Below are 21,648 nucleotides of genomic sequence, written 5' to 3' on the forward strand. Positions count from 1 at the left end.
TCTCAGATGAGATCAGGAGTGGAGTGTATATATTTTACTTTTTATCCCCCTTTTCCATTATATTTGCATGAATGTGCATGACTCTTGAGCTCTTTTTAAGTTACTAACATAACACAGCAGTGCATTCACTTATTCAGTCACTTTAATTCTAAAACTGTGTATATACTGTATATTCTGTGTATTTATCAACTCATTCTTATTGCCTGTTTATGCCCTGTCCTTATCTTTAACGTCACGCAGCTCTGTTGTATCTTAATTGCCAATCTTTTATTGTTGTTTTGGTTAGAGGAGTATTTGAATATCCCCCCCCCCCCCTTCTGTTTACATATAATAGCAAAACGTGTCACACATAAGTCTCATCACTTCTGGCCTTTTAAGAAAGCTGGTGAACTTGGTATCATCCAGTTATTAGCCATAACTACCCTTAACTTACACATGCACATGCACTGGTAAACACACCACTGTGCAAAACTACATTCTATGTGCAATAACCCAAACAATACAAAACGCTGTTTATTTACATATTTACTTTTCTGTCTCTCTCTCTCTTTTCTTTTTTCTTTTCTTTCTTTTTTTTTTTTACACCGGATTGTATATTTGTACATTATATATATATGTATATATATTGTCTAAATACTGTTCATATGTATATAGTGCTGCAGAACTGTGCACCCCCCATGTTTGCACTGAGTAGGAGATGCATCTGTATAGTGACAATGAAGGCATTCTATTCTATTCATAAAGATCAAAACAAGAAAAAAACAAGAAAAAAAACGAACATTAAAATAATATGACAGAAAAATATAAAATCCCAAAATGTTTCCGGTTCCAGCATGAACTGTTGTATTTACTTATATAATTTTGTGTTTGTGTTGCAATATATAATATAACAAATATTAAAAGGGAATCTGTGATATTTCTTTGATTGTGTGGTTGTCATCTTAATTGTCATCTTAATTATTGTCATCTTAACTGTCTGAACTTTTTTTCCCCTTAAATTGATGTGGTAAAAAAAAAAAAACAACAAGGAAATTTCCGAGTAGTTCCTGAAGGCAGCGCAGAACTCCCACTCAGTCGCAGAAGTTCGCTATGTCGTGTTGTCCGCCAGGGGGCGCAGTCCGGGAGGTGTGTTGAGGGCGGGGGGGCGGAATCCAAACACGGCACTCCGCTTCTCTCCTCGTACCATGAGCTGAATCTGTCCGGGACAGACCAGGGAAGATGGCGGCCACTGACCATTCCCGGTCCGAAGCTGCCAAGCAGCGACGGCAGGATCAGCTGCAGCGATGGCTGGGCTCAGAGACGGATCAGACGGGTTCGGAGTCCCGGGAAATCTCAAGCGGTTCCGGAACGCGCCGGGCGAAAGTTCGGTTCGCCCAAGGAGCCGTATTTATGGCTGCTTGCTCCGCCGGAGACCGGGAGGAGGTGGCAGCGCTGCTCCGACAGGGAGCTGACATCAACCACGCTAACGTAGACGGACTGACAGCGCTTCACCAGGTAGGAAGTTTTGCCCCTCTAACTGTCAGCAGCTAGTTTTCCTTTCTGCCCGAGCTAATCGCTACAGTTGCTACAACTGTCGCTCAACTAAAGGGAAAAGGGCTCAGCGTTGATCCCTTAATGATCCTCACAGCGAAGAGGACTCACAGGTAAAATGGACCACTAACGTACTTCCAGCCCAGCAGCTCCTGTAATCCATCACTCATTCCTCCGTGCGTTTGTTTTATAAAGTCCGGGAAGAGTTTCTGGCCTGTTTAACACTAGCAAACTTGGTTTATTAGCCCGTTGGGAGGCTGTCTGATCCGCACTGTTGCATTTAGTAAATTACAGGCTTCTTTTTGTGGCGTAAAAAAAAGCGAACGAGAGGGCAGCAGACGGTAAAAAAAAAAAAAACAGGTCACCAAAGAGCCTGGTGGACCATTTTTAGACAGTTATGGGCAGGCTTGTGGCATACAGTCACTGCCGAAGAGTCAGGAAAGTAGTGGGAGAGAGAGTTTCACCGTCCTATCTAAAGGTCTTAAAGCAAAAAAGAAAAGAAAAGGAGGGCGTTATAACTAAAGTTTTCACCCTTACATTTATTATTGCAGTTTGCGTGATTGTTGCGTTCATGAGTGGAAGATAGGCTGGACTTGTTCGGTGCATGTTCAAGTCCTCCTCTTGTCCCTGCTCTTGACTTAAGTCATAACACCCAGGCTCACTCTGGACACCATCACTGTCACACAGGCCCTCGGTGATGCAGCATTTCCTCCACTTTAATGGCACTGTGTGGTAAACACATTGCTGTCTCATCTCATAAAGTGAAAGCAGGGTCAGATGAGTTTTAACCAGGATTCCTGAGAACATACAGAAAAGATCTGCTTCGAAGTCTTCTGGCCTGCGTGCTCATGCAGATGTGGTTTTTCCCTCCCAATTTTGAGGCAGTTTAGTGAATTTGCCCCACCACGGCTGGTTCAGATGAGTCTTCTGGTGGCTCCACATGTCCGCCCGGTCACCCAGTGTGGTCTCCCTCCTTGCCCTCCATCCCTCTCCCCCCCTATTGCTCATCGGTTGCCTGGCAACTCGAATTAAATATAGGGCCCGCACTCTCCAAACTTTCCATCCTCTTCATCCAAAGCCTTTTCTGTCTTCTCCGCTACAGTCTCCCTCCTCCTCCTTCTCTTCTTGCTTTCTCTTTCTCCTTCCCTTTGCCAGTTCCCCATGGAGGGGACTTTAGGGATTTCGGATGAAGAAATGGAAAACATGCCTCAAACAGCACAAACTGCTGTTGTCAAAGGCGATTTTCACAATGAGTCACTTGATGACCCAGTGAAGGAGTCTGCTGAGAGTGTGTGTATGTGTGTGTATGGACCGTCGTAACACGCAGGGTGCCAGAAGTACCCACTGTTCATTCATTCAGCTCAGAGCACCCACTCCATTAGTGGGCGACCCCCGCCCCTCCTGCCCCCCCGCGCTCCGGCTGTTGCTGAGCCCCATTTTCAGCTCTTACAATAATCACATTTTTGTTTTTCCCATGCATTACCTGCCCAAATATCTCATATTATAAAAGGGAAGGAGGAGGCTTTCCCCAGCTTTGTGATTAGTTGATTTAGCCTAAAAGAAAAGCCTCTTAGGTGGCTTAAGACAGGCCTGATGGAGACGTTTCTGTACGTGTTACAGACACTTGGCGCTGTGACGTCCCACAGAAGAACTGCTTCAGTAACGTCACATTTTTTGAGTAAATATCATCTCACTTGCTTACATCAGTGAAATGAGACACCAGTGCAGATTAAACTAACCATTTTGTTGTTAGTATTCAGTTCCGCTTTGCTTCAGAGTCACAAAAAGATAAATCTCCACCTTTATCAAGTATTTATAGTCATGACACTGGCTATGTGCCGCATTAGCCCAGGCCGATCTCGGCAACTACCCTGTAGATTGCCACTAAATTTATTATTATGTTTAAATAAACACTGTAGTCCCCAGAGGAGGAATCCGTATGACTTTGCAACCTCCTTCATGTAGTTAACATTTGTAGTTTTTAGTGAAATGTCTTGACAGCTATTTAAAAAAAATGTAAAAAAAAAAGATTTTTTTTAAACTTTATTTGTATTTCAAAGTATTATAGATGTTTACATATATGCAAACTCTGAGAGAGCAGGAGAAACTGCGTTGGCACTGTATCTAAAATGTGGACCGTCACTTTTGGTTTCACTTATTGATTACTCAGAATCGCTGTCGTTTTGGAGAAGCAGCATCGTCAAAAACTCCTCCAAAGTGAGTTTGCAGCAGCTTGTCTTTGCATACATGCATACATGAGATAAAATACAGAGGAATAGCTTCATTGCCAACAGGTACCCACTAAAAAGATGGCACACCATGATCCCTCTTTTAATAAAGCCTGGTTTCATTGTTTACGATTGAAAACGTTCTCTTCTGTTCAATTTAGCTAGTTTTCAGAGAGGGTGCCAGTTTTAGTTTTAGTGTTCTTTAATTATTCAGAAGCTCAGGGCGGCGATCACAATGCAAACACCTGATTCACAGCCACACATGTGGTTTTTCCAGTAAACACAAAAGTATTTACCAAAGCCTCTTCGTGCTGATTTTGTTGACGAAGGTAAATAAGACAAAAACTTCAAAAGTGTAGTTTTTGATTTTATTTTGTTACTTAAAATATTTATTTCTCGCCTAGTTTTAGTCGTAGGCTATAATAGCCTTGGGGCAGCATAATGTCATGATATTGTTCATATCGTACCGATGCCGGGACACCAAATATCGATATTATCAAATCAATGAAAATGCTCATCTCATGCATCGCCTTAGTGTTAGCCGAGCAAACCTGCATTAAAGCGACTTTACTGAAAAAATCATCCAACACTGGAGGCACTCAGCATGACAAAACTGCATCCTAATTCAAAGTTACACAAGTTAAAATAGGAAAGAAACCTCCTTGCAACTAGAAAATCATTTTTTCACATTCTGCAACTTGTGGTGACTAAATGTTTGCTCAGAGCTGGAGGGCGTTGCATGCTCTCACCGCTTTTGATTAGGAGACGATTGCATAGGTCACCTGATAGGAGGCAAACTTTCTGCAAATATTAAATAAAAAATACTCAGAATATAGGAAAATGTTCAAAATTGCCATAATATCACATATTGAGTAAACTATTGTCATACTTATTATCTTACTTTTGAAGTAGAGACTCACAAACCCAGAGCATTACTAATATTTCATAGACAGGTGAATGGAATTATGGAGTGCTGCAAAGTTCAGTCAGTGAACATAAATATAATCAACCAAAGATGCTCCGATGTTGAAATTCCTGGCTGATTTTCTAAAAGTGTTTAAAATAGCAGTTTAACAATAGCTGATGCCTCTAACCAGTTGTTGTTGTTTTACTTGTATATTTTGTATATTGTGCTACTTATTCCTCCCTTGTGCCAGAGAAACAAAGATATGTTCATTGTTAAAGTATTTTTAAGTTTAAACTCTGTGTCAGTGAACATTTACCCTGCTCTAAGTTGACAGTTAAACATTAGTGAATGTGAGCTAATATATCAGTGCATCCCTGTAATTAAAAGACATTTGTAAATTAACTAATAATGCTATTTATAAAGTCAGGCTACATCCACACGTACCCGGGTATTTTTGAAAACGCAGATTTTTCTATGCGTTTGCACCTTTCGTCCATACGTAAACGGCGTTTTCGGTCACTGAAAACGGAGATTTTTAAAAAACTCCGGCCAGGGTGGATATTTTTGAAAACTCAGTTTTTGCATTTACGTGTGGACTAGAAAAACGGAGAAAACGCAGAAAACGCAGCGTCAAAGGTGCCTTTTTTGACGTCACATTGTGCGCCACGTTATTGTTTCGGTGAAATGAATTTCTACAATACTGTTACTGTTAATTGTACTCTCTGCAGTGTTTAAATGCTTACATATACACACACAGTTACTGTCCCTCCACACATACAGCTCGGTTCTGCTTCTATGCCCCATCCTTGTTTACTATTTCCCACCGAGGCTTATAGACTTCTGATTGGCCAACATTTCTACATGGTTAGGAATATATCGCCACTTGTTGCTTTGGCATGTTGTTAGCAGCGTTTTCCTTCATTTCTGCGTTTACGTGTGGACGGGATTATTTTTTAAAAATAGGCACAGACGCTAGTAATATATTTTTAGTTTTTTGTGTTATTAACATTTTATTTATTTGGTCTTTGCGCAGACTCTGAGCTATGGCTCATTTCTTTATATTTTGATAGGAAAATGGGAAATTGGTGTAGTGGTAGATACAGAAACATTTGCAAACATGCATGGAAATACATTATACAAGCTAAAAATGAAGCTTTTGAAAGTCAGTATTTGGTATGACCATCTTTTGTTCTTCAACACAGCCTAAACGCTCCTAGGCAAGCTTTCTTGTAATTTCTTTGAGTACTCTTCAGGAATTGTTCTCCAGGCTTTTTGAAAGACATTCGATGCTCTTCTTTGGATGTTGGCTGCCTTTTTGAGCTCAAAGCTTCAAATTTGGATCCGTCAATCCATCAGGCGTGAGGAATCGGTGCTGCCACTGATTTTCAGTCCAGTTCCTGTGTAATTTGGCGCATACCTCAGGCTTTTCTCCCTGTTTCCCTTAATTAAAAATGGCTTATTGACAGCCACCGTTCTGATGAGACCGGAACAAACAGTAGATGGATGAAAGGCCAGATCCATCTTTCTGGTCTCGGCTGGATTCTTTTTTTCCCCTTATTTCTTAAGGCCATGACTTTAAGAGGCTGTCCATTTGTCTTTTTTTTTTTTTTTTTTTTTTTTTTAAAGCTACCCACATCTCCTTTTGTCATCCACTTGTTCTGTTTCCTCAGTGTTTAAGGACACACTGCACACAATGCCGGGAAATGTTGTCGTTAGCTAATAGCTGCCAATTAAAAGTGGATATTGGTGAAGTTGACTGTTACGTTTAGATTCCAAACTGGTTTATCTCTTGAGTTAGTTTTTAAATGATTCATAGGTCAGAGTTAAGTGGCTTAAAAAACCAAATAAAAACATTTCTCTGAAAACCATCAGCTGAAAATCAGTGAAAAAGCAGCCAAAAAACCCCCACTCAGTACAAGAACCTTCCATCTGGCTCTTTTTAATAAATATTAACTTAAATCAAAGTAACCTATCATAGCAAAGTCCCATGAGGTCCTCGTGGGATTTATCCCGGGACTTGCATTTGATCACACTTAGATTCTTTGCTCGACCTAGCTTGAGGAAAAGCTGCTAAATAGAATCGCTGTTTCACTTGTGCTGCAAAATGACTGTTTTGGAAAGTACTTGAGGGCTTTTAGCAACCCACTTAGCAGAAAGTCATTACAGCAAGGAGACACAGTAGTCATTGTTTTAGCCTCGCTGCTTTGGTTGAGTTTAACAGATTTTCGAAGAGTCTGGAGTTTTGCCTTTAGCAACGAACCATGGTGAAGTGGGTCAGAGACCTCCTCTACTGTACTGAAACTGTACTCAGACTGGCATCCATTTGTTAATGTCAGAATAAACAGCAAACAGTTGTACACGGCAATCCATCATGCGGACGTTTGTCCTCTGGCAGGCCTGCATTGATGAAAACGCTGAGATGGTGCAGTTCCTGGTGGAGAACGGGAGCGACGTCAACAGAGGAGACAACGAGGGCTGGACTCCTCTGCATGCTGCAGCCTCCTGCGGTTTCATCCAGATTGCTAAGTGAGTGTCAACCACCATCACTTTGTCACATCACAGCCGAGTGGTGCTGAGGGATTAGAAAACAGACTTAAATCAGTGTTAGATAACACACATAAAACTCACACATATTCAGGGGTTTTCCCAGGCTCGCGGTTGGCCTTCTGGAGAGGAGGTTGACTGCACAATTGGTCGACATACATTTAAGGCTAACAGTCGGTGTTACTTGACTTGAATAAAAATGTATTTTAAACTCAGTGAACCAGTGATCTTCCTTTTGACTGAAGGCCAAAAGCTCATCGGAGGGTGCCAAGAAAACTTGTTTATCCTCCATTCAGGTTTTACCGTTGCTATCTGACAAACGTATCTTTATTTTTTTTAAGGTATCTGATAGAACACGGTGCTCATGTTGGAGCAGTGAACAGCGAGGGAGAGCTTCCTCTGGATGTTGCCACAGAAGATGCAATGGAAAGGCTCCTGAAAGCCGAAATTAAAAAACAAGGTAAAAGCAACAAAAACGGGAGAATTGGAACACCACCTCTCCACCTTTATGGTGTCCTCCCTCTAAGTGACTCATAACATGCAGTCACATTAGCTTGTTTGACTATTGTGATTGCTGGGTGTCGTACTCTAGTGCACTTTAGGATGTGGCTCCAGGTACAGCTCAGCTGGACTTGGGCGCAGTATCGATTGAGATCCGAGCCTTGAAACGCTTCTTCAGTTTTGAGGTATAGTAAATTAGTAAAGCACACGAGAAATATGGGCAATTGTGCAAGATAACTGCTCCCAATGCGAGCGCACGGGGGCTTGATTCAGGTTGTCAGTTCTGTTGGGATGTGCACATCCATCTTAATAATTAAAAGGCAATATAAACCCTACTTTTGTGTAGAATCAACACAAATGCAAGGTTGCTTGTAATCGGATATTGTGCGTTTCCGTGTTATCTGTATTTTTAGGTCCTTTAATCAGCCAAACCTGCAATCCTGTAACCGAAAATCAAATTTTCAGTGTGATGAGCGATGATGCCAAATTAAAAGAGAACTTTTATGTACAGTCAGTAATCTTACTGAAGTTAGAAGACTGAAAACAAACTTCAGCTAGTTAACCGAAGCGATGATGTTGGGAGTATTTTCAAGGAATTTACTATACTGATGAGCCTCCACAGCTTTGGTGCCAGTTGCGTTAGTTTTTCACAAGCAGCAATAATCAGGAAATCATACAGAGCTCAGGCTTCAAGTTTTTTTTCCCCTTTTTCCTGTTCCTTCCAAAAGGAGGCAAAGAAACAAGGATAGCCGCCGTGCACCAAATGTTCTGTGACCTTAATTGTTCTGGACTCCAGGCTTGTGCTTTTATCTCTGTCGAATGCGTGTTAGCTGAGATCCAAATACAACCGAGAGCACAGATGACATATATGAGATAAATTTACACGCACAAGTATTTTAATTTTTTTTGTGTGTGGGATGCTTTACTTACAGAATTGTCCTGATATTTGTAAGCTTTTCATAAACAAAACTTAAGTTAGAGTACATTAAACCTGACTTGTAACCCTGATGTCATCACTCGTCATAGATCTAAATGGAAGGAGAGTTTTAGATGCTTTGAAGTGCTTCTTAACTCGAGGTTGTCACTGCTTGTCACAGGAATAGACGTGGATACGGCCCGAAAGGAAGAGGAGAGGGTCATGCTCCGGGATGCCATGGCGGTGCTGGCAGGAGACGGCACACTCACACCTCACCCAAACACCAAGGCAACGGCTCTACACGTCGCCGCTGCCAAAGGCTACATTGAAGTCCTGAAGTGAGCATAAGTGCACACATAAGAGCAGCTTGTTGACTTTTGTTTAATTTTGTTACCACTCCAAGTCAAACGGCTTTTATTCTTAGCCTTGTCCTCTCCCCCACCTCCACTCCTCCCCTCCTTCCTCTCCTCCCAACTCCCTCACCTCGCTCAGGGTACTGTTACAGTGCAGGGTGGATGTGGACTGCAGCGACACTGACGGGTGGACGCCTCTGCACGCAGCAGCTCACTGGGGGCAGGAGGAGGTGTGCGGCCTGCTGGTTGACAACATGTGCGATATGGGTGCCGTCAACAATGTGGTGAGGGCACGGCGGACAAGCTTTCCCTCTGCAGTTCAGTCTGTGATTGGAGCTTTAGCATGTGCCATCACTGATCACTGTGGCTGTCCTTGTAGGGACAAACACCTTTTGATGTTGCAGACGAGAACCTCGTGGACGTTCTGGAGGAGCTGCAGAAGAAGCAGAACGCTGTGAGTCTGTCTTCACACACACACACAAGGCGCTGTGACTATCTCACTTGCTCGGACAGACCTGTGCTGATTGATGGCGTTCCAGCGGCGAGTGCTCTCTGTGTTTATGTCTGTTTATATTCCTCTTCAGTTACGTAGCGAGAAAGAGAAACAGACTCCTGTTATTGAGCCCATTTCGCATATCCCCATGGTACCAGTCCGCCCACGCAGGTCAGTGCCAGTGTGTTGGTGCGTCCGTATGTTTGTGTATATCTGTGTGTGTGTGTGAGAGTGTGTACACGCTATGCTGTTCCTCAGCCCAATCCCAGTAATCCTTGATCCAGCTGTTGTCTGCATGCAGGTGTGACAGTCCCAGTGTTCCCATCCCTTCAGCTGTGTTACTTCTACCCACCAACCTGGGTAGATGTAGCAGTCTGTCTCTCAGTTTCATACTGAATATTAATGCTTTTTTTTCCAGTCTGCATCTGATCACATTGTAAATGCTAAATCCAGCCTGTTGCAAATGGCAGCTTCCAACCAGTGTTGGGTGTAATGCGTTACTAAGTAACGCGTTACTGTGATTAAATTACTTTTCGACTGAAAAAGTAGAGTAACTAATTACTGTTCATTTTTAGGTATTTTAATTACAGTTACTTACAATGTACTTGCGTTACATTGTAAAATAATTAAACTGGCTGAATATCATTATTTAATTTCAACAATTTGCCTTCTAAACGTAGAAGTAAACTCTGCCGCTTTAACATCGTTGCAGTGCAGGTGCACGTCATTTCGCGCCAGTTTGCTGCACAGTCGTATTCTAAAGCAGAAGATGTCGGACTCCGCTGAAGCGAGTGGCTGTTTTATGAAATCGACATATTCCCTTCCCTTCCGATTCTCTTCACCTTTCTGAAACAAGCAGACAAGAATATTACAGTAATATGTAAGCTATGTCCTGGGGAGAAAAAACTATCGGCTGCTGTTAATAGCACGAGTAATCTACTGAAGCGCCTGACACGAGAGCATAGACGAACACTTCTGAGTGATCCTTGTTCATCATCCATGGATAACACCGCGGCAACTCCTGCTAAGCAGGCAAAACTTGATTTTACTTCAGCAGCACAGATCTTAAAAAATGATTGCAGGCTACATTGTGGAAGAGATGCTACCGCTGCGTACTGTAGAGTCTCCGTCTTTAAAAAAATGTATTTATTATTTAAAGAGTTTAATTTCTATTGTTTGTCCACTCAAGGTTTATAGGGATTTTAAGAAGTATTTAGTTAAATTACTTATTTAGTAATTAAGTTACTTTTCTGACTCAGTAATTAGATAAGTATTTTAAATACAATATTGACTAAGTAATTAGTAATTAATTACTTTTTTAAAGTAACTTACCCAACACTGCTTACAACAAATAATTAAGTCCCCCTAGCGAGACTATATTTGCCATCAAACACTAGAAGGAAAAAAAATATTAGCAGTAAAATAAAATGGTGGGTGATACAAGTAAATTCCAACATCGCAGTATATGCAGCATAAAAACTACAGTGAAGGTTGGTGTGCTCGCTCACAGAACATCCGATGTGCTCATGTAAACAGGGGATTAAGAAAACAGTGTTAAAGATGTATTTCATACATTTAAAGATGGTTGAGATGGTTAGGTAGATGGGTTCTTTTTTTTTCTGTACATGAAAGATTCCAAGAACAAAAACAAACAAAATTACAGATGAAAAAATGCCAGTGACTGAAAACATGTGACTTAAAGACATTCAAATAATGCTGTCATATTCCTTCACGTTAGATATTAAAGACTAAACAGTCTTAAATTTGTAGGATCCTCTTTGCTCTTAGTACGAAGGGCCTCCCAGGCCAAAAGGGTGGAGTTGAATAGAAGAGCAGTAGATGCACAGGATATGATGTAATGTCAGAAAAAGGTTTTCAAATTTGTGACTTCTCATGCAGCAGTGCAAGCGTTTGCAAGCAGTTGATTAAAAGCTGCACAAAAAAAGAAAAAATATATAAATTTTTTATAAAGACTTAAAAGTTATTCTTACTCCACACCTTTTTTTTTAAACATTAATTTAACGAGGAAACTCTAAAGGTTAACAATGTGTCTTTGGAGAGTGTCCCAAGGTGTCCTGTTGTTATCCCAGCATGTTTCTTTGTGAGCTAACAATATGCAGTAGACAGTAGAAATAAAGGATTTTTTCAAAACTTTGCAAAAACCGGTAGAAGTTGGCCAAGCCGGGTAAAACAAACAGAAACTGACTAAAGCATAAATATTTCTCTGTAATGTTGAATTGAAAAGTCATGTAGAACTAAGCAAGGATGTTTTAAGTTTTCAGGTAGTATAAAATGATTGCCCTCTAAGTGTTGTTGACATATAAGATATAGAAGATCTAAATGCATACTTTGTTTCTCCATGAAAAGATGTCTTCTTTTATCTTTGAATGCCATTTTTCACTGTTTCTCCTTCTCGAGTAAAAACAAGTATAATTCTTTTCAGAGGATGGGTGCTTTGCTGTTGATGTCTTTGTTAATAGGGCCAAATGTGCATGTAAATCATATTATTTACCATTAATATGTAGTGTGGCATTGAGAGACAGCATTTGTCTTTTGTTTTTTTCATTCTGTGGCTGCTCCTTAATCTGTGTGAATGAATTCAACGTTTCACTTTAAGGAAACGGCTCGAATTGGTGCAAAGCAATTGGCCACAAATACAAACGAAGCAGAAACGGCGGCACAGAAAATGACCCACTGTTTCACCTGCTGAGGTCTTGATTGATGCATGCTCGCTCTAATTGGCTGCACATGGAATGATTACCCTCACTGATCAGCTCCCTGCATGCCACCTGTTGTTCCACCCCCCCCCTCCCCCCACCCCCACCTTGGCCCCGCCCCTGCAGGACTTCTATCTCTCGTATGAGCAGCAAGGAGAAGATCTGCCTCCACGAGCGGGAGAAGCACCCTCCTCCTCCTGCCCTGCAGAGCAGTCCGGCTGAGGACGAGGAGGAGGAAGGCCAGGCGGGACAGAACCAGTCTCAGGGCCAGGCGAAAGCCTCGAGCAGCTCCAGCTCAGAGGAGGAGAGCGAGTCTGAGAGCGATGCAGAGTCAGGTGAGAGAAGCTGTGGTTGTTTCTGCTTTGAAGTACCTGCTGGCTGTTTTTATAGTTCAGAGTTATTGTTATTGATTAATCCTAATGACCTTTGCGCTCATACAAAGAAGGCAAAAGAGCGTTTTTAATAACCTTTGCACTCTTGCAGAGAAAGCGAAAAAGCGAGAAATCATAAACAACTTGAACAACAAGCGCAACACCACCAATCTGCTTCCTACCTCCATGTCAACAAGCACCACTGCGAGCCAAGTGAAAAGGGTAAACGGGAAAAAAGACTTGGAGAACATGAGATGCATGTACGACTGTGTGACAGCAAGGCAGGATAATAAAAATGTTGACTGTGTGTGTGTAGCAGGAATTAAGCAAGCCTCCAGTCACTGAAGCCCCGGGGTCATGGAGAACATCTCTGAGGAAGGCGGGCAGCTCTGTGACTCTGGGCTCAGCTGGGCTATCCGACCCCAGCCAGGACACCAGCAGACCTCCAGAGTCCGGCCTCGGCATGAGCCGCTCTGCCTCCAGCCCCCGCCTCAGCTCTGAGGCTGACACCAAGGTACGCAGGCGCTCGCGTGATTCATAGGTTTATACACTCATGAAACCACAGTCGTACTTCTATAAATCTAGCTTGACAGGCCAAATAAAGGCTTCTTTACTGCCTCCATTCACTGAGTCACATAAATAAATGACAAACTGATCTCTTCCCCCTCGCGCTCAGGAGCCAAGGCTTGCTCGAGTGCCGCCCAATCCAACACGGAGACTCTTCAGTATTCCAGATAACACTGCTGACAACTCCAACAGGTGGGCCTCAACTCTCATACGCGTCTGCGTTTGTGAAGCCAGAATCCGAATCCCTGCATATGTCCCCTTGTCACCCTGTGTGTCTGTGTGTGTGTGTGTCTCTCTCAGTTGGCTAAGCCGTAGCTCCTCTTACACCCGACGCTTCAATAGTCAGTCAGGAAATGATCTCACTAGCTCCACCCCGTCTTTGCTTCACAGGTCAGTCATGCTGCTCACTGCCCGTCTAACTCTGCTATTTGTGTGTAATTGTCACAGCTTATTGCTGTCCCCTAACGGCAAATGCTAATTTGTGCGCGGCTGTGAAAGGTGCCTTTGAGTTTCCAATGGGTTCTGTCTTGTTTCCAGCTCATCTTATGGAAAGAGACTGGATGACCCCACCGTGACCTCAGCTAGCACAGGAACGAGCTCTGCTGGACTCGGCCGCCTTAATAGTGTCTTGGCTCAGAGGTATTTTTCATTTTACACTGCATGTACGATTTTTTTTTTTCTTCCTCTGGATCAATATGAGTCACCTTTCATCTTTCTTTCTACGAAAAGACTTCCTCAGGAACAGACGGAAAAGAAGGATCAACCAGCAATTACCACCTCCAACTCTCAGAGCACGACCGCAGGCGAACAGGAAGCCAAGCAGAGGCGCAAGTGAGTGATAAGCGTGTCTTTGAGGATGTCGAAGGGCGCCACTTTGTTCCTAAACTCGCGTTTCGGCTAATGTAGGTCCTACCTGACACCAGTGCGGGATGAGGAGGCAGAGGCGCAGAGGAAAGCTCGCTCCCGACATGCACGGCAATCCCGCCGCTCCACTCAGGTGGGGATACTTGCTCAGATGTTCGCCCTACTGATAGAGGCTGTGTCAGTTTGGCGCTTGACTGTGTTTTCTTTCACCTCAAGGGGGTAACGCTAACAGATCTGCAGGAGGCAGAGAAGACCATACAGACCATGAAGACGGACAACAAAGGGAGAGAAAAGGAAGAGGAGAAGGAAGCAAAGCAGAAGAAGGGCGAGGAAGGGGTGAGAGCTGGCACTTTAGAGGCCTGTTGACTGCTGTCCTTATGTAATACCATGTGACGTCACAAAGCAGGGGATGCTGTGTTTACAGGAATTGAGCTGGAGGTCTCGTATTGCCAGCCTGCAGAAGTCAGACCTGCTGGGCCTCACACAACCTGCTGGCACACCTAGACCTCAGACCTCTGACAGAAGAGGTAGGCTGCCTCCCTTGTTTGCTTGTTTGGGTTTTTGTTTTCACATTTCCTTCGCTCATCAGCGTGTGGTTTTTGCTCGCAAACATTAGTTTGGTCTTAAAAGGCTGCTGTCTGGCTTTGTTCCAGATGTGGAGGCCAACACAGGGGAGAGCGAGACAGAGCGATGGGCCAGGGAGCGCAATGAGAGGAGGCAAATTCGAGCCAGGAGGAAGGCACAGAGGACCGGGGAGGTAAATTCTGCTTATTAATCTGAAAAATGAAATGCAGGATAGATATGCTCATAAGAAGAGACAAATTTGGCGAGAGAAAATAGAAAACGAAGATGTGTACAGTGAGGTGGAATAAGGGGAAAACTCGACTTTAGGGTTTTATGAAGAAGGAGCACAACGCGTCACACTGAAGGGAAAAACAGTCAGGCACTCTAATATTCACTAGAGAGCTAAAACTCTTAAAGTGCCTTTAGCTGGCCAAAAACCTTTTAGTTTTCAAGTGAAAAGATTTTTTTTGGCGCTCTGTTTATTTTTCTGGTAAGAATCTAATGTTAGCTTTGCATTAGTTTGTTATTGCATTTGGCTAAACAAGTTACAAACATGGTAACGTTACTCCTGGCTTTGTGAATTATTCACATTCAAGTCTAATAAAAACTGCAGACTATCAAATTGATTTAGCTTAACTGTTTACCCCTTGAAAGCCTACTAGAGATAACTCTCGAAGCTCTTCTCTGAACCGAGCAGGTCGTCATACTTCAGCTTATGTAACAAAATGACTGGGTTTGCATCAGAAGCCATTAAGGATACAGGGAGGTCGTCTTTGTAGGAAAAGAGTTAACTCACAGAAATGTAGTAGACACAAATTTATATCTGATTATTGGACTGCTCAACGACAAAATGCTTGCATTGCAGCTAAACATACAGTACTGTGCATAAGTCTTGAGCCACCCCTAACTCTTTTGGGTTTCGCTTCCAATGAGCCATCCAATAGTCCTCCAGACTTTCTGAAAGTCTTTCAAAGTTTTGCTTTGGACATTGGCTTATTTTTCACTCATTCAAGTCCAGTCCAGTCCTTGTACCTGACCATGTTGAAAGGAATGTTATTGTTTGTTGATTTCCAAAAGAGCTACTGGTTCAAACCTTGGCCTATGTCAGTACTGTGTGAAGTGTGTTCTTTTAAAAAAAAAAAAAAAAAAAATAGCAGAAATTGGACAGTAAATTGATGCCATTTATTTACCATTTTCCTACCAACATATAAAGAAATCTGGGGTGGCTTAAGACTTCTGCACAGTACTGTAATATTTCTGCTCATGCATCTCATCTTAACCACCTTTAACTCCCGTCTGTCTCTGTTTTTTGGTTCGGGAGCTTGCATAAGTGTTGGTTCTGTACTCCAGTAGTATCTCCCACCACACGGCAGCCTTTAGGCATTTCCGTGTTTTGCAAAAAAATGGAGACAGAGTGCAACACAAAGTTAGTAGATTGTTGTGGGCCAATGCCTGTAAGAACCTATTGTTCTGTCTGTGTCGTCTGCAGGGTGAAGACAATGATCCCAGTGGAGAGGAAGAGTTTTCCACCAGTGGGCTCAATTCACAGGTCTGCGTGAACTCTTGTTTGTGATCTCATTAGACTGTAACTTAAGAAAAGAGCTGTAAGGTATTTGCTTTCCCCCCCTCTTGTTTACAGACAGACCAACGTTTGAGTTCCAGGTATGAATTCCACTTTTGATTGATCTGAATTTTCTCCATTCACAGTGTGGATGACCTTTTTGTTTTCATATAACCAGGTCAGACTCATCCTATAGCGACCGTACACGAGGAGGAGGATCTGAGACGAAGGACTTTAAGAAGGTGAACCGACAGCAAATGTATCGCTGTTGAGATCATGCGATACATTTACCTTATTTGTCCTAACTTGTCATTGTGTGTGTGTGTGTGTGTGTGTGTGTGTGTGTGTGTGTGTGTGTGTGTGTGTGTGGTGTTTGTCAGTTGTTTGAGGAGGTTTCCAGAGAAAACAGCCAGCTCCAGTCACAGCTCCAGGACACTCAGAGGAGTGTCACTCAGACCAGGTTGGATCTGGAAAAGGCCACGCAGGTGATGACAAATACGCACAAAAAGTCAAACAGAAACTGTTCTTGTCGTCTTTCACCACGCAGAGTCAAAGCAAGAAACTCATAGTGGTGGAACTAGTAGGGCAGGTTCTTTGTTACTGCTTATGATTTTTTTTCAACCTCATTTCAAATACTATTGCTAAATATAGAAACCCATATAATGTTCCCTTTGTTTTAAGCATTCGACTGCATTTGAATCCTGGTTTCATACCTTCTGCATTTTTTTTTTGTATTCTCCAATGGGAGTGTATTGTACAGTCAGTGATCCGTAAGCAACCCTTCAAATGCTCTATCCAGATGAGGGAAAAGTGAGACCGCTACTAGATTAAAAAGGTTTTTAGTATTTGGATTTTTTAATTTTTATTTATTTAGTTATTTTTTACTTTTTTTTCCCCCTAATTAAAATTGATCTATATAGCACCAATTGACAACTATGGTTTTTGTTTTGTAAATTTAAAGTCCTTAAAATATTCAACAGAGAGCCCCCATTGATGAGCCCTTGTGATTAGGGTCTTGGCAACAGTGGGATGGAAGAACTTCCTTTTAGCAGCAAGAGAAGTCCAACAGTATCAGTCTACCATGACTGGTCGATGAAAGGAGAGCATAGAGGGGGAAAAACAGTGCAAAGCACAAACTACAGGAGAGAGAAGACAAATGTTAATGGCAGTAGTGATGTGTAGTCCAGCAGCCTGAACCTACGAGTGAGTTCTGTTCATGTTCACCTAATCCTGTCGCAACTTTAAGTTTTCTGAAAAAAAGTAATCTGTCTCCTGAACTTAAACGGGGAGCTGGTTCCACAGGTGCGGTGCCTGAACGCTGAAGGCCCTGCCTCTTATTCTACTTTTGAAAACTCTAGTAAATCACTTGTAAGCCTGCACTGTGAGAGTTAAATGCTGTGTACGGGGCTGGATCCTCAGGACGTGTAAGGAGGCAGAATTCAAATACAATTCTGGATTGCTACCACTAGCAGTGAGCTCCCAGTTTTACATGCAGGCTTATTGTGTCCATGGTTCCAGGGTGTACCTTTTTGATGTCTTTTTGCATACAGGCCTGCATGTGATCATGTAAAAATACCATTGCGGGTTATGTAAACGTGGTTTATTGTATTCAACAGAGACAGGAGCGTCTGACCGACTGTTCAGCCCTGCTGGAGCGGGAGAGGAAGGTAATGCATCCCCTGCTGATGATGTTACTTGTTGTGTTTTTGCTTCATCTGCTACACTACAGCCACTCTTGCTGCCTATTGACGCTTTCTATTCTCTACTCACTCAAACCACTTCCTCACTTGTTTTCGCTCAACTTTTGTGCTCCTTCTACGTCACTCTCTCTTTTTCTCTCTCTACCTGCTCCCCACCCTCCCACGTCGTATTTTCCCCGGTGCCAGGATCGAAGGATGTTGGAGCGGCGAATGGCGGAGCTGGAGGAGGAGCTAAAGGTGAGAAGAACGAATCTTATCATGCCCACGGACACTTTTGCATGCTTCTGCTCGATTAGCTTGGCTTTCGCTTGTGCTGTCCAGCAGTGTGGTGAGAGCACAAGGTAGAGAGCTGTTTTGCACCGTGTCCAGGTGGTGTGACGAGGGTTGGAGCCAATTTCTTCATTTAGTTGCTTAGCAACTTGAGGCATCTTATGTCTCTGCGGTCTCCATTGTGCCTCTGAACAGAATGAGTTATTTTGTTGCCTTCTCGAAAGATAATAAACTTCTGTGTAACAGCAAACAAATGATTAAGCATGGCTTTTAACAGAATAGTTCTATTTGTAGATCAATAACTAAAAATGATAAAAGCTAAATGGTTCAGTTCAGTAAGGTAAAAACTACACAAAGCTCATCGTGTCACCCACTCTAAAACGTCAAATTAACAAGATGATATTTCGTTTTGTAACCTGACTGAGGCAGGCTCGCTGCTTCCCTGTATATCCAGTGTTTAGTTATGTGCAATATATAAAAAAGTACTGGGCCACCTACACGTCACCTACATAGCTGCTGGGCCATGAAAGCACAGTTTTTTGTGCTGATGTTAATGCCAGCGGAGGTTTGGAGCTCTGCAGTTATTTAGTCTGCAGACGGGTTTATGACTTGGCAACTTTGTGGCTAAAACTTCCACTTTCTAGTAATTCCACTTACAGGTTACTGTGGAATATTTAGAAAGGAAGAAGGGGCACAAGTGACTGTTGCAACAGTTACATCTTATTACAGTATCACACTCAAATTCAATGAGCTCTTTAGATCCAGGTTTGAATCTATTCTTGTCTTCTTCTTTTTTTTTTGTTTTCTGCTATCAAGTTGGTTTATTAGTTCCACTTCTGATATTCAAAGCCTCAGTGAACTGTAGAAGGAGCAACATGTAACATGTAAATGCTTAGTTTATCCACACCTGATGTATATATCACACATCTGATGGCTTGGAGGCTAAGGCAGCAATTTCTAATCAACCCTTTGGTTTAAAAGGAGTTGCTGACTTATTAATAACCAGCCTATCAACAGGATGTCGATTCTCTGTACTGTTAATGTAAAAGTAGAAATACTAAATGGCACTGTTATCTATATCAGCCTTTTTGTTCCCTGTAGTTAATCAGACAAACAAAGCACACATAACTACACTGATAGCTGTTACTTTACTTTAGGAAGTGCTGTTTACTGGTTCTTTATATTGAGCTTGCTGATTTACAAGTTAATGGCAAAGTCATTAACGATGTGGTTTAGTTTCATGTGTTGATTTTGCTACAGCGGGTCACAGTGCCTGCTGGAAAAAACTGCAAAAGCTATACTCGAATAAATTTAGGCTCCTCTCCTCTTCAAGGTCACTGTGTTGTGTACGTCCAAACAGCTCCGAGGGCCTTTTTTTTTTGTTGTTGTTGTTTGCTTTTTTTTGTTTTTCAAAATCAAAATCACTTCTTGGATATCTCATTTCAACCACGTTTTCATCTGTGATGGAAAGCCTTGACAAAATGGCAATCCTACAACTTTAAATTCATTTTATGGGAAGAGGATGAAGCTGCAGAAAGCAAAAATCTGGCAAGTTGGGCTGGTTGTTGAGCAGAGGCCAAAATAAATAAGCCTTCAATGCACTGTGAGGCAGCACACGAGGCCAGAGGTCCTCTCTCCAACACCTCAGGATGTTACAGCGGAACTTTATGCTGACAACCCGACCATGGGGGACAAATTCACTGCTCAGCCCATGAATGTCAAAAAATAAACCACTAGCTTTCTTCTGTTTGTGCTCCTGACCTCAGGCATTGCCTTTGGGCTTAGACACTGTGGACTTCAGAGCCAGAGACCCAGTTCCGATCCTTCGACGTGAAAGTGAGGTCAGCTTGACTTCCAGAGAGGGAGCGAGAGAGAGATGTAAAAATAGCAGGACGGTGAGATGGAGATGACCTTGTAGGGGAGATTGGACAAATTTATATTGTGCATAGTTTTTGGCTCTACAGTGCAGATTAACACATTCGCCTAATGCGAATCTGCGGTTCAAGACTGGGAGGAGATGGAAAACCCTGGGAAGGTTGTGCCAGGAAGGAAGGAAGGGCATCCGACGTCAAATCTGTGCAGATCTATCTGCCGCTGCGACTCCTGGGAAAGAAGCTTTATGGGTTTTGCTTCAGAGTCACAAACCTGTTGACTACATTAATCTCTTAACATCCAACAACTCATTGATCCAGTAATGTGACCACGACAAATGTAAAATAAAAGCTGCATTTATATTGTGTAAAGAATTTGTTTTAAAGTGAGTTTAATCTTTACCACCAGGTTTTGGTTGACCTGAAGGCAGACAACCAGCGTCTTAAAGATGAAAATGGAGCACTCATCCGTGTCATCAGCAAACTCTCCAAATAGATGCAGGGAGAGAGAGTGACATGAAGAGCAGGGATCCCGCCGCCTCCCTCCACCCACCTATCCATCCATCCCTCCCTGCCGTACATTCCTCCCAGTGCCAAAGAGAGCGAGAGAGAGAGAGAGAAGGGGAGAGAAGCAGCAGAAAGTCCTTCGTACATGAGCACTACAGCATGACTTGGATTGTGTTGCTTCTATGCGAACAGCTGGAGTGTCTTTTGTGTGCCTTAACGCCGGATAGTCACAGCAAAGACCCCGTGGCTGCGGCCAGAGGCTTGCACAGTAGCATCATGAGACCCGACAACAGCCAGAACACTCTGTGTCTGGTGCAACACGCAAAACTGTGCGTCATGGTGAGCGCCAACGCACTCCTGTGCACTCCTATCCGTACACAAGACAGTCTGGGCCTTAAAGTTCCCACTTAGTATTTATTTTTGCGAACACATCTCACAACACACATTCACAATTTTTTTTTTTTTCCATCCCCCCCAATCCCCTCATCCTACTCACAGTCTAAATGTAATGTGTTGTCAGGCAGGAAAGATTTCAGTGCATCCTACTTTTTTTTTTTTTTCTTTCTTTTTTTTTTTCTTTCTTTTTTTAAACATTCAGCATCATCCTGACAACGGGAGTCATCCATGAAGGTCTGTTGGGTTGTTGTCTTTCCATGTGCAAGTGTTTGAAGCCACCTACCTCTCCACCAATGCACTTCCCCACATCATTTTTATATTTTTGTGACCACAGATACACTCCATGCTCTTAAAAACAAAAAAAGAAAAGCGCACACACACAAAAACTGACTGGTCAGTCGACCGCAGCACTTTATTCTCTGCAAAGCGATAAAGATCTGCGAGGCTTTGCCCGTCCTCCAGACAGAAAACGTTTCAGTTTACCACCTCACGACTGCTTGCCTTTAAGCAAGTAGAGTTAGAAAGTACCAATGGGTGAATATCAGAGGTCATTGCACATCCTGTTATGCTATGAGTGGTTTTTGGTTATCATCGGATTAAATATTTTCATAATTTTTCGGCGTCAATTCCTCTGACACAGGAGCATGGTTATGTACAATCTGTGTATAAATGTTAGCCTTGAACAATACCCCTTTGAAGTAAAATTCCATGTAGCCTTGCTTCACATGTTGGTTTTCTAATATATTAAATGGATGTCTGCACCCTAATAAAAGTGTGTTTGTAGCAAA

The 21,648-nt window shown here is 42.6% G+C and overlaps 1 protein-coding gene across 7 annotated transcripts; it reads left to right on the top strand.

Moving 5' to 3' along the window:
- The first annotated feature begins 1,143 nt into the window (after positions 1-1,143).
- On the top strand, positions 1,144-21,648 carry zmp:0000001167 (protein phosphatase 1 regulatory subunit 12A). Of its 7 annotated transcripts, none has more exons than XM_035907122.2 (25): positions 1,144-1,494; positions 7,061-7,191; positions 7,551-7,669; positions 8,808-8,964; positions 9,119-9,263; positions 9,359-9,433; positions 9,564-9,643; positions 12,316-12,524; positions 12,673-12,782; positions 12,877-13,074; positions 13,237-13,319; positions 13,428-13,517; positions 13,665-13,766; positions 13,857-13,958; positions 14,034-14,124; positions 14,208-14,327; positions 14,416-14,518; positions 14,645-14,748; positions 16,045-16,104; positions 16,195-16,217; positions 16,295-16,358; positions 16,497-16,601; positions 17,733-17,783; positions 18,003-18,053; positions 19,853-20,329. In XM_035907122.2, the coding sequence occupies exons 1-25, from the start codon at positions 1,219-1,221 to the stop codon at positions 19,994-19,996; spliced, it is 2,793 nt and encodes a 930-aa protein (XP_035763015.2). In that variant the 5' UTR covers positions 1,144-1,218; the 3' UTR covers positions 19,997-20,329. The 7 variants fall into 7 exon arrangements, with proteins under 7 accessions (XP_035763015.2, XP_035763016.2, XP_035763017.2 ...); XM_035907123.2 differs by having other exon boundaries at positions 12,880-13,074; XM_035907124.2 differs by having other exon boundaries at positions 12,340-12,524.

This window comes from Neolamprologus brichardi, chromosome 7 (genome assembly GCF_056152115.1).
Source record: "Neolamprologus brichardi isolate AB-2024 chromosome 7, ASM5615211v1, whole genome shotgun sequence".
NCBI lineage: Eukaryota > Metazoa > Chordata > Actinopteri > Cichliformes > Cichlidae > Neolamprologus > Neolamprologus brichardi.

What these genes read in the sequence shown, in the direction of transcription:
- zmp:0000001167 (XM_035907122.2), top strand. Translation starts at nt 1,219, where the DNA reads ATGGCGGCCACTGACCATTCCCGGTCCGAAGCTGCCAAGCAGCGACGG. An exon ending in CTGCGAGCCAAGTGAAAAGG is followed by an intron (nt 12,783 to 12,876) that starts GTAAACGGGAAA and finishes GTGTGTGTGTAG; the next exon opens with CAGGAATTAAGCAAGCCTCC. An exon ending in AGGCACAGAGGACCGGGGAG is followed by an intron (nt 14,749 to 16,044) that starts GTAAATTCTGCT and finishes TGTCGTCTGCAG; the next exon opens with GGTGAAGACAATGATCCCAG.